At 42.0% G+C, this 12276-nt stretch overlaps 1 protein-coding gene across 7 annotated transcripts in view; it reads left to right on the top strand.

Annotated features, from left to right (window-relative positions):
* Positions 1-12276, top strand: part of STON2 (stonin 2) — a 151913-nt gene that overhangs the window by 129573 nt on the left and 10064 nt on the right. For all 7 annotated transcript variants that reach the window (XM_044231962.1, XM_044231959.1, XM_044231963.1 and 4 more), the window contains one exon: positions 5611-7449. In XM_044231962.1, coding sequence (XP_044087897.1) covers positions 5611-7449 — 1839 coding nt within the window. The remainder of the gene's footprint in view (positions 1-5610; positions 7450-12276) is intronic.

Genomic DNA, 12276 nt, shown 5'->3' with positions numbered 1-12276 from the left:
TTCTTCTCTAGGATTTTGTTGGATTCCTGTCTCACATTTAGGTCTTTCATACATTTTGAGTCTAGTTTTGTATGTGGTGTCAGGAAATGGTCCAGTGTCATTCTTCTGGATGTGGTTGTCCAATTTTCCCAACACCATTTGTTGAAAAAACTGTCTTTTTTCCATTGGTTATTCTTTCCTGCTTTGTCAAAGATTAGTTGATTAAGGGTCCATTTCTGGGCTGTTCCACTGATCTGTGTGTCTGGTTTTTGTGTCAGTACCATACTGTCTTGATGATTACAGCTTTGTAATAGAGCTGGAAGTTCGGAATTGCGATGTCATCAGCTTTGGTTTTCTTTTTCAACATTCCTTTGGCTATTCAGGGTCTTTCTGGTTCCATACAAATTTTAGAATTGTTTGTTCCAGCTCTGTGAAAAAAGTTGATGGTATTTTGATAGGGATTGCATTGAATGTGTAGATTGTTCTAGGTAGCACAGACATTTTCACAATATTTGTTCTTCCAATCAATGAACATATAGAACGTTTTTCCATTTCTTTGTGTCTTCCTCAATTTTTTTTACGAGTGTTCTATAGTTTTCTGAGTACAGATCCTTTGCCTCTTTGGTTACATTTATTTCTAGGTGTCTTATGGTTTTGGTTACAATTGTAAATGAGATCGACTCCCTAATTTCTTTCTTCTGTCTTGTTGGTGTATAGAAATGCAACTGATTTTGTTGCATTGATTTTATATCCTCCACTTTGATGAATTCCTGTATGAGTTCTACCACCATTTCTTTTTGTTTGTTTGTTTGCATCAGTAAAGACATTAGGAAGCTCGCAGGTATTAGCAGTTCTCCCTGTGGTGTCAAATGAGAGCCTGATTTTTATACATGGCTTTTGTTTGGCAGCAGCCCAACTCATAGTAAAAGTAATTTGGAGGTAGCAAGTGGAAGAGATAGTAATTAAAATTATGCTGGATTTTTAGTTTTGGTTTTATTTTATCAAGTCAATAAAATAGAATTCTGTATGATAGTTAATTTTGTTCTGAAGATAATTAGTTTTTGCCTATTTTTTACTGGAGAAATTTGCCAGCTACCCCCCATTCCCTTCATTGTTTCCAGTATCCGCCACATCAGTCGTAAGTGTCATGGGAAAGATCTAACTACTGCTTTTTCAACATGGATTACAGCTAAACTATTTTCTTTCTCTAGGTTAAATAGTAGGCGTGCTAAAGATGTGTTTTGACCTTTTATCATTTCTTTATTTTGTAAACAAACAGTATTTTTTAATACAGATTTAATATTTTTAAATCACTTCTTACCCCACAGGACACATCTGTTTTCACATCAAAATATTATGAAATAGGGGCACCCTGGGTGGCTCAGTGGGTTAAGCCTCTGCCTTCGGCTCAGGTCATGATCTCAGGGTCCTGGGATCGAGCCCTGTGTCAGGCTCTCTGCTCAGCAAGGAGCCTGCTTCCCCCTCTCCCTCTGCCGGCCTCTCTGCCAACTTATGATCTCTACCTCTCTCTCTGTGTCAAATAAATAAATAAAATCTTTTAAAAATATATTATGAAATATTATATTCCAAAGCTTTTTAATAGATGTAAACTATATAATAAAAATGTATCATTCTAGTAGTAGTAGTAATAACAGCTGTCATCTACTGAACATTAATTACTTGTGAGGCACAATTTTAACATCTGTATTTTCCCAACAACCCTGTCAGGTAGGATTTAATATTTTCTTAATGTCATAAGTGGGAAAGCTGAGTTGCCAATAAACTGAACAACTTGCCCAGAGTCACTTAGCTAATAAGCGGCAGGTACAGATTTGAAACCAAGGCAGTCAGATTCCAGGTTGTAGGCTCTTGTTACTATTCCCTTAGCTATATATATCATGAACAGCTTCCATGTGAATAAACATTCATCACTAGCATTGTCTTGAGAGCTGCAGGGGATTCCATTTTAGGGGCATGATAGTTAATATAACCAATCTCCCATTTACGTTGTTTCTGATTTTTCTATGATACAAACATTGCTGTGATAAACATACTGCTATCTACTCTTCTCATGCCCATCTTGTTCTTTCCTTAGATTACATTCCTGAGAATTTTTGGATCACATTGTTTGAGTCTTTTATACAAATTTTCAAATTGTCCTTCAGGAAGATTTTTTGAGCCCTTCCATCAGAGTGTAAACTTCCTGATGTCACAAGTAATGATTCATAGTAAATTTTTGTCTCTTTGACACAGAGATAATTGTATTTGTTGTTTTATAAGGTTAAACTTTCTTTCCTAATTAGTTATTGAAATTTATATTTCTTAATTGGCGAATTATGCTTTTATCCTGTTTTATTTTATTTAATTTTTTTGGTGAGGGTGTATCTTTTTGTAAGTTTTTTGTTTTTTAATTTGAGAGAAAGCAAAACACAAATGGGGAGAGGGTGGGAGAGGACTGAGGGAGAAGCAGATTCCCTGCTGAGCAGAAAGCTTGCCTTGGGGCTCCATCCCAGGATTCTGGGATCATGACCTGAGCCGAAGGCAGACGCTTAACCAACTGAGCCACCCAGGGACCCTGGGTGTATCATTTTTACTAAGAATACACTGTCATATTACATAAAGGATACCAAGTTTTTGTCATATATGATCAGATATTTTCCTCCAGAAATTTCACATACAGATAAGTTGATTTTTTACATGTGAAAGTCTTGAATAATATAATAAAGAGGTTTTAATAAAAAGAGGCTCTGAAAAAATACGACCTAATCTTTAAAAAAACAATTCAAGATGCCTTTCAGTTATTGACAAATGATAGAAAATTAAGAGCTTACAAATAGGGAAGTCAATAAGGGATTATTTTTAAAAGCTGTGTTTGTTAGTCCTTGAGTTCAGTCCAAGAAATGCTTTATTTTCACGTGAACTAGAGACCACTTTTGCTTTTCATCTGTAAAAGTATCTTTATTAAGACATTTTTCTTTATAAATGACTTCATAGAAAAAAAAAATCTCTTTTCCAGATATTTGACCTATACCCCACTACTGCCACCAATGATGGATTTTTAAAACGGATTATAATCCTGGGAGATGATTCTCTACCAACTGAGAGAATATTTTTAAACAATTTTTTGATACTTTTAATGGCTGTCAAAGAGAAGATGGAGTCTCTAGAAATTAATTTAATTAAAAAATTTCCCTCCAGATTTAAAGACATTTCATTTAAATTGTATGCTAAGTCTAATGCTTCAGAACTGTCTAGGACTTTGTATGATTTTAAATAACTTCATTTACAAAGGAATTTATTCTAAAAAAAAATTATGTTCAGTGAAGACAAAGGCTTCCCCCACCCCTGCCCCGTCCATTTCTTTTTTTGGCTTCAAAGAGGAAAATGAGAAATACTATTTTGGGGACAAGATTCCCAACAGAAGGGAATCCTTTGGCAGCAAGAATAAACAGCTTTGGTAGAAAAGCACCCTCCAAAGGAAAAGGACTTTGGCTTGTTCAGACTAGGGAGTGGTGATGAGCCCCAAGACAAAAAGGATATCCCTGGTACAGGGGCTGGGTCAGTACCAGGCTGTTTGGGTGGAAACTCTACTGTTACAAAAGCTCCTTAGAGCGGCTTCATAAAACATTGATGTTTTGAGATGCACGACTTCTCCAGTCGTCTAGGGAGGATCAGTCACATTCCAAGGAAGTGATTCTGTTTTACTCAGGCCCACATTGTTCCCTTTGGCTTTTGATACAATACTGGTAGAAGTAGTAGTAATGATAATAAATAAAATACAAATCCTACAAACCTGGGTTATTGACCCTTTTCCCTTCATTTTCCAGAAAATAAATCCCACATCTCCAAAAGTGGATTAATGATTAATTTGAAGGAAAGTCTCATCTTTAATTTTAAAATGCTTTGAAATCCTTTTGTGGTTGCTGTACATACAGAAAACACTTTTTTACCCATTATATTTCTGGGGGGGGTATGGATATGTGTGTATGCAAACTCACATATTTAACTTACATTTTCAAGGTGATGTTTTCAGTAGAGGAAATTGCTCGTTGTTTGAATAAATACACTTGGGAAGATGAATAACGAGCCAGCCATTCCATCCACATGTAATTCCACTTGCAATTGTGTGTGGCTTTGCTGATCTGGTTTGGTTGGATATGATATTCATGAAGGTCTAGTGAGGCGGTTAGAAAACTCAACTACTTGACTCAACCACTGAGCATCTGTTTCCTTTGATGCCAGTTTGCTGGTGGTAGAAATAGTGGGTGGGATGGTTTCAGAGATCTCCATACGCTTTCTTCCAGGGACAGAGAAAATAGAACTGCCCCAGTGCAAAGTCTCTTTTCTCACTTATTCAATCAACAAATTTTTACTGAGTATCTACTATATGCCACACAGATTTGTTTTCTGTGCCATTCCTTTGTCACAATCCACTCCTTGCCAAAGTCTTCAATTTCCCCTCCCTTTGCATAATCCTAGCGGACACACAGGGTCATTTTGTTACCTAAAAGGTTTGGATCTTTCCCACATGGAAAATCAAGTCCTGTATCCCTTCCCTTGAAGTCCCTGGTAAGGTGGTGTTTTATTTATAATATCCCCTTTTCTTCTGCAAAAAATAAATAAACCCCAAGACGGAAAAGTATTTTAGAGAAAAAAGAAGAGACTGTGGGTGTTTTCTCGTATTACTGCATACTTATAAATGTTATAATGGCTGGGTATTATTCTATTGTATACCTTAGTTGGTTAACATTTAGTCAAAACAGGGTTCACAATTTGGATTTATTTCCTTAGGACAAAATACAAAGTTATTGTTTACACACATTTGTAAAACCCTTAATACAAATTGCTAAACCACTTATAGAGAGTTTATAGAAACGTACAGTCCGTTTAAAGTTCTGTTTACTGTTCATATAATGGTATCCTTAACCTCACTGAAGACGAAAAGTTTTTAAAATCTTCACTGATTGTTTTTAATTTACATTTTTTATTACTAGTGAGATTGGACATTTTTTCACATGCTTATTAGACAGTTTTTGTTTCCCTCCCCTGAGCTGTCTGTATATGTCCTTTGTCTATATTTCTATTTAAGTTTTTATAGTCTTCTTACTCACTTGTATGGACTTACTTCATCTTAAGGGTGTTAATATTTTGTCTTTAGTATTTCTTGATCACATTTGGGCAAAAACCCCTCCAATCACATTATTTGTGATCACTTAGAACAGGTAATGTGTTTTGTTCAATGAGATGAGATCAGCTTTATATCATTTTATGTAGGAGGTGAAATTCAATGTCTAAAAATTAATACACACTTTAGAGCATAGTAAGGACAGCATCTTTTCTAGAAACTTCTATCAAAGGGAGAATGTATAAGAGTTAAACTATGAGGGGCCTCAGTCTTATTGATAGGCCCATTTGTATTCTTACTGCATTTGATGTGTGGCCCCTGTGCTGTGCTTATTACAAAATTATGAAATCTGTGCCCAGACTAGCGTCTTGACACAGGTAATGAGCTCCTTTGGAATTTACCAGATTCCAGATGAAGTTCTAGTCATTCTTCATTCCCATACCTGTTTCCCATACATCTAAAAGGCCCTGAATAGCAGCCCTCATATGTTCTCCTTTTTCTTTTAGACAGTTCTTCCTCAGTCCAGGAAGATGAAGAGGTAGAGATGGAGGCCATCAGCTGGCAGGCCAGTAGTCCAGCCATGAACGGACATCCCGCCTCTCCAGTAACCTCTGCTCGTTTCCCCAGCTGGGTCACTTTTGATGACAATGAGGTCAGCTGCCCTTTGCCACCAGTCACCTCTCCCCTGAAGCCAAACCCACCACCTATTGCATCTGTGACCCCAGATGTACCTCATCACTCAGCTGGGTCATTTAAGAAGAGGGAACGTCCCAAAAGCACTTTGATGAACTTTTCCAAAGTTCAGAAACTGGACATTTCATCCTTAAACCAACCGCCTTCCATAACGGAGGCTCCGCCTTGGAGGGCAACCAATCCTTTCCTGAATGAGACTCTGCAGGATGTCCAACCCTCCCCTATCAACCCTTTCACTGCTTTCTTTGAGGAGCAGGAGAGACGCTCCCAAAACAATTCCGTTTCCAGTGCCACAGGCAAGAGCCAAAGGGATTCTCTCATTGCCGTCTACCAGGATGCCATCTGTTTTGATGACTCAAGCAAAACCCAGTCCCACTCTGATGCTGTTGAAAAACTCAAGCAACTCCAGATTGATGACCCTGATCGTTCAGGCAGCGCGACGCTACCAGATGACGACCCCATAGCCTGGGTTGAACTAGACGACCACCCACCTGGTTCAGCACTGTCCCAGCCCAGAGATGGGTGGCCAATGATGCTAAGGATCCCTGAGAAGAAAAACATCATGTCGTCTAGGCACTGGGGACCCATCTACATCAAACTAACAGACAGTGGTTACCTGCAGCTGTACTATGAGCAGGGTCTAGAAAAACCATTCCGTGAGTTCAAGCTGGAGATCTGCCATGAAATTTCAGAGCCCCGGCTCCAAAACTATGACGAGAATGGCAGGATCCACAGCTTACGAATAGACCGTGTCATCTACAAGGAGAAGAAGAAATACCAGCCCAAACCTGCTGTGGCCCACACAGCAGAGAGGGAACAGGTGATTAAGCTGGGCACCACCAATTACGATGACTTCCTGAGTTTCATCCGTGCCGTTCAGGACCGGCTCATGAATCTGCCGGTGTTGTCAATGGACTTGAGCACAGTTGGCTTGAACTACCTGGAGGAGGAGATTACTGTGGATGTCAAGGATGAATTCTCTGGCATTGTGAGCAAAGGAGACAACCAGATTCTCCAGCACCACGTCTTGACGCGGATCCACATTCTGAGTTTCCTCTCGGGGCTGGCAGAGTGCCGCCTGGGTCTCAACGATGTCCTTGTCAAAGGGAACGAGATCGTTTCCCGGCAAGACATCATGCCCACCACCACCACCAAGTGGATCAAGCTCCATCAGTGCCGTTTTCATGGGTGTGTGGATGAGGACGTATTCAGCAGCTCACGGGTTATTCTGTTCAACCCTTTGGATGCCTGCCGCTTTGAGCTCATGCGGTTCAGGACAGTATTTGCAGAGAAGACCTTGCCTTTCACACTCAGGACGGCAGCAAGCATCAATGGGGCGGAGGTGGAGGTGCAGAGCTGGCTCAGGATGTCAGCCGGCTTCTCCTCTAACCGAGACCCTCTCACTCAGGTTCCCTGTGAGAATGTGATGGTTCGATACCCCGTGCCCAGTGAGTGGGTGAAAAACTTCCGCAGGGAAAGCGTCCTGGGGGAAAAGTCTTTAAAAGCCAAAGTGAACCGGGGGGCGAGTTTTGGCTCAGCCAGTATGTCTGGCTCTGAGCCTGTGATGAGAGTAACTCTGGGAACTGCCAAGTACGAACATGCCTTCAACTCCATTGTGTGGAGGATAAACCGACTGCCTGACAAAAACTCAGGTAGGTAGAGGTTTCTCTTCTGTGAAAACTGCCACATGGGTCACACGAGAGCTGGGGTCAGAGTTCCGCATTCTGTCCCCCTATGAAGGCTTTTGTTGTGTGACAGAAATATGGTAATGGAGAAGTGGGACCAGAGAAGCAAAAACATTTGAGAAAAAAGTAAGTAACAAACATGAATGGCCCAGTTTACTCCATTTTTCTCCTTTATTACCTACTTCTAGAAAACTCTGTGTTCTTCTTGTCAGCTGAGCTGCTAAGCAGATTGCAGGGCAACTTATGAATTTGTATGCTTTTTCTCACTCATTTATGTATTCTCTGTGGTTCCGGAAGCTGTCTATCTCCAGATCCTAGAAAGCCTCTGGTTTTGAAGAGGTAGCTTTCCCGCTGTGCCTTGAGTGTAGGTAGAGGGGTCAGTTTATGGCCAGTCATAAATGCAGTACGGGTGAGGAGTCAGACTCATGATGCCAGTCCCCTTGTGCGAGACCCGTGTCAGTCATTACATCTCCAACTCAGAGTTGGGATTTTGAGGATGGGGAAAAGGAGAAATGGCCTCTGATCAGACTGAAGGTCCAGCCAGGACCAGAAGGTCCAAAAGGGCTGAAATTCTATCAGATACAGAGTAAAGGAAGGCGTGTTTGATTTAAACAAAGAAAGCAAGCTTACCGGCCCTCGCTGCCTTGCTCACAGCTCTCAGGGAGGCTTTTGTGCTTGAGTGAGCACGGAAGGTGACGGCTTTCCTTAGGGGTCCAGGGAATTTAGCGAAATGACAAAACTAGAGAGCAATCCAACAGGCTCTAATAGTCTTATTTCTTAGAGGAAGTCTGCATGACCCCAATGACAGGCAATAAGCCCACAATCCTATGGTCCTTTCAACCACTTCTTGTTTATTGTAAACTTCGCCCATTTGTTAGCAAAAGTAGATATGCTAGCCAGGCAAAAAGGATGAGGTTGGGAAGAACTCTACCCTTCTGCAGATAGCCTTCTTCCGTTCTCACTATTAAACCCTGAGAAGGGTTTAGAGTCTCCCATTTCCTGCTCTGAGCGTGGAGGGGCTGTGTCATCCTACCCAAAATGGGACCTGACGTGCCCGTAAGAAGCAGGACGACCGGGTCACCTCCCCAAGCTGTCCAGGCCCTGCACACACACCGGGGCATTCTGTGTCAGACACTGTAGCCCAGTGCGAAATGAAGAGACAATTGGACCTCTGTGCTGGAGGCCGGACTTGCCAAACACCCCCACCCCCACCCTGGTTTCCAAACTGACAGGATTTTTTTTAAAAAAACAAAAGTCTCCCTCTCTGGGCCTGCTTATACATTTCTCCTGACATCAGCACTGTATTCTCCTGGTGATAGATAGCACTGTGATTTCTACCTCAGCCACGGGACCTGTCTGAAAGGAAAAGCCCTGAACTCTCCTTCGGCACAGACGCCCTTGAGAAGAGAAGTGAGGTGGAAGGTGGGGGAGTGACCGTTGAACCTGCTGGAGACTTGACCTCCAAAAGACAAGGCCTCGGGTTTATGTTTATCGGAATGTTTGGCCCTTCGAGTTTGTTAAGCGTGGATTCAGATAATTTCGTTATGAAATTACTGAGTCTTCAAGCTGGAAGGGACCTTGGCGATAACTCAGTCAAACCTCTTCACTCTATAGATGAGAGAATTAGGGACCAGGAGCAACACGACTTATCTGTAGTCACAAAGCCACATCCAGGGTTTTTTTCTTAATACCCCAGCTGCCTCTTGTAGAGGACACAGTAGACACAAATGTGAAAGTATTTCTTCTAAGAGAAGAGAGGTTTGCGGTTTTCTCAGTGGGTGCACATCCATCTCGTTTCTTTCCAAGTTCTTGCTCTCAAATATTTAACAGTTACTGTATAAGAGGGTTTTGGTGATAAGCAGCAAAGACAACCAAGAAAAAAAGATTGTTGGAGGGTAGCTTGGAGAACTGAAGGAAAGCTTGGAACAGTTGAGCCAGCAGGCTTAGAACGGATAGCTCTCGAAAGCAGAACTGAGAGATGTGTCCTCAGGCTGCCGCCGTTGGGGTCAGTCATCACAAGCCATTTTCTGTCCTTGCGTCACTTGGCTCAGGAGTCCAGGGGAGGGTAGCACATTTTGACTGACACGACATGCAGTGCTAGGGAAGCACAAAGCAAAGGTGAGGGGGGAAGGATTGTGACCAGAAGAAGGGGTGGGGGTGGGGAGAGTGGTTGCAGGACAAGGGACAAGGGAAAATACAGGTCTTCAGCAAACACTTGACTTAATGCTTCCCAGCAGGTTAGTGTTCAGTAGGCTCAAGGCCAAGGAAATGCAGATGATGTATTGCAAATGTATTTCCTGATTACTGGAACCTTTATTTGTGAAAGATTTTTGAAGTACAGGACAGTCTAAGGATATTTGGGAATGTTTCTCCCTTAAGCTATTCCCCCATCACTGCTTTTGCTATTATATCATGGTTACACGTTATTTTATTTTATTAAAGATTTTATTTATTTTTCAGAGAGAGAGAAAAAGAGAGCGTAAGCAGGGAGAGTGGTAGGCAGAGGAAGAAGCAGACTCCTTGCTGAACAGGGCACCTGATGGGGGCACCCTGGGACACCTGACCTGAGCCGAAGGCAGGCCCTTAACCGACTCAGCCACCTAGGCATCCTGGTTATACATTTTTAGTAACGACCCCCACCCACACACTCAAAAAGAGCTTCTTCTTCTATTCCTGGCCAATGGTATATTTCTGGATAGGTTCCTGAAATTGGTAAGACCCTTTTCTGGAAACCTGAGAGGTACAGGATCTGAATTGCAGTCGGACAGCAGGTTCTTAGCGTTGCCAGCACTCGCTGTGACCAGCTCCTGCTCCCCTGATCCGGTGTGCTCTCCGTTAGTTGCCATCCCTTTTCTGAGCTCATCTTGGACTTCAGTCAGCCTTGGATGGTATATTTTACAGGTGATTTTTTCATAATTCTCACACCTCCATTTAGCAGAGAAGGAGACCAGAACCTCTGCATGCTTACTCCTGCCTGCAGCCGGCAGGGCTGTCAGACCGGAGGCAGCCCGGGACCGTGGGTCAGCACCCCTGACTTGCTGCAGCCACAGTGGGCTTCTCCTAGTCCTGCTACCAAACGGTTCACAAGCTGCCGTTGGAGTCCAACATGGTTTAAACTGGCAGATCCAGCCCCGCCTTGTGCATGTTCGGCCGCCCCTGCCTTCCCACCGGGCTCTTAAGGACCCCTTTCACCCTGATCCCAAGACTTAGCGCTTTTCTAAGTCTTAGAATGTGGCGGAACAAGGCCTACTGCTTGCCCAGGTCATCCGCCAGGAAACAAAATATGCTGTCTTGCATAGGTAGCTTTCTTTGCTGGAACTCCAGTTCTCTAATATTAGATTGAGAGAAAACAATTTCAATAGAATTTGCCTTTTATGGAAGATAGAAATCTGAATTTTAATGTTAAATTTTCTCAACTTCATCCAGGAAGATGACAAAATGCGTGGGCTCGCATAGTTCATTACCATAAATTAGACGACACTAGCTCTCAGAATTGCATTTTCCTACCTGTCCATCAGCCCTACACATCCATTGGTTGGTGCTGGGAATCATGGAAGAATGCCGCATTTAGAGAATTTGCTGTGAATGTACTTTGGAGGGGTGAGCGGAGAGATCAGCTTTGTGGAAAGTAATGATTCCTCATTATTCCAACACTGTGCAAATAAGGACAATTAGATAAAACTGTTGTTCAGGGGGCGCCTGGGTGGCTCAGTGGGTTAAGCCACTGCCTTCGGCTCAGGTCATGATCTCAGGGTCCTGGGATCGAGTCCCACATCGGGTTCTCTGCTCGGCGGGGAGCCTGCTTCCCTCCCTCTCTCTCTCTCTCTCTGCCTGCCTCTCTGTCTGCTTGTGATCTCTCTCTGTCAAATAAACAAATAAAATCTTTAAAAAAAAAAAACTGTTGTTCAGGTTGCCATCGATTAAAAGTAAGAAACTCCTCAATGTAATTTGTAGTGATCTAAATCCATAGCAATACACAGAGAGGAGTTTAGGACATAATTCCGCATCAGATCTGAGTTTTATTCCTAGTGCTGCATTTTAGTAGCTTTGTGACCTCAGGCGATTTACTTAAACCTCGCAAAGAAATCTTACTTTCCTCATTTACAGAATAGGGTTATTAATACCTAGCTCATTAAGAAAGAAATTAGATAATGCCTTTAAGTGTTTAGGACAATCTCTGGCCTGTAATAAATGTAGCCGATAGCTATGTAATTACAACTGTAATTGTAACTGTAATTATAATTAAAAAATAAACACAGATTCATTTTTAGATAATGTAATTTTTACTATTATGTGTATCCAATTTAAAATTTCTTTCCTAGAAACCAGTGCAAATTTCTCAGTTTTCCAGAATTTTACTCTTTAGAAATAACCACTGAACTATGTTATTTGTCAAGTAGAGCAAAACATGTACTTCACTCCGTATTGTTTTCCTTAGAGAGAGAGTGTGTATGTCCTCACTTGCTGAGATTAGAATGTCCTGCCCAGATCAATAAAGAAAATTGCAATAGTTTATTTGGGGAAACTCCTTTAACTAAGGGCCGTTGGTATTACATAATGAAGCCAAAGCCATGTCACATTGTTTATCCATGGCAAGTTGCTGTACGGAGGTTCCTACAGGTCACTTCTCTACTCATGTCACCCTGCAAACTGGTCTTGGGGTTGGGGACTCTTTGGGGACTCTGTGGGGGTCTGTGACTCAGACAGAGTGGTTAAAACACCTCTGGGTTAAAGTGCTTGGGTTCAATCCTCAGTCTGCCACTTTCCAGCTTTGACCTTGGCTCCTTCACTTTC

The sequence above is a fragment of the Neovison vison genome, chromosome 13 (assembly GCF_020171115.1).
Source record: "Neovison vison isolate M4711 chromosome 13, ASM_NN_V1, whole genome shotgun sequence".
Taxonomy (NCBI): Eukaryota; Metazoa; Chordata; class Mammalia; order Carnivora; family Mustelidae; genus Neogale; species Neogale vison.
Note: the sequence above shows the minus strand (reverse complement) of the source record. Positions and strands in the feature narration are given on the sequence as shown.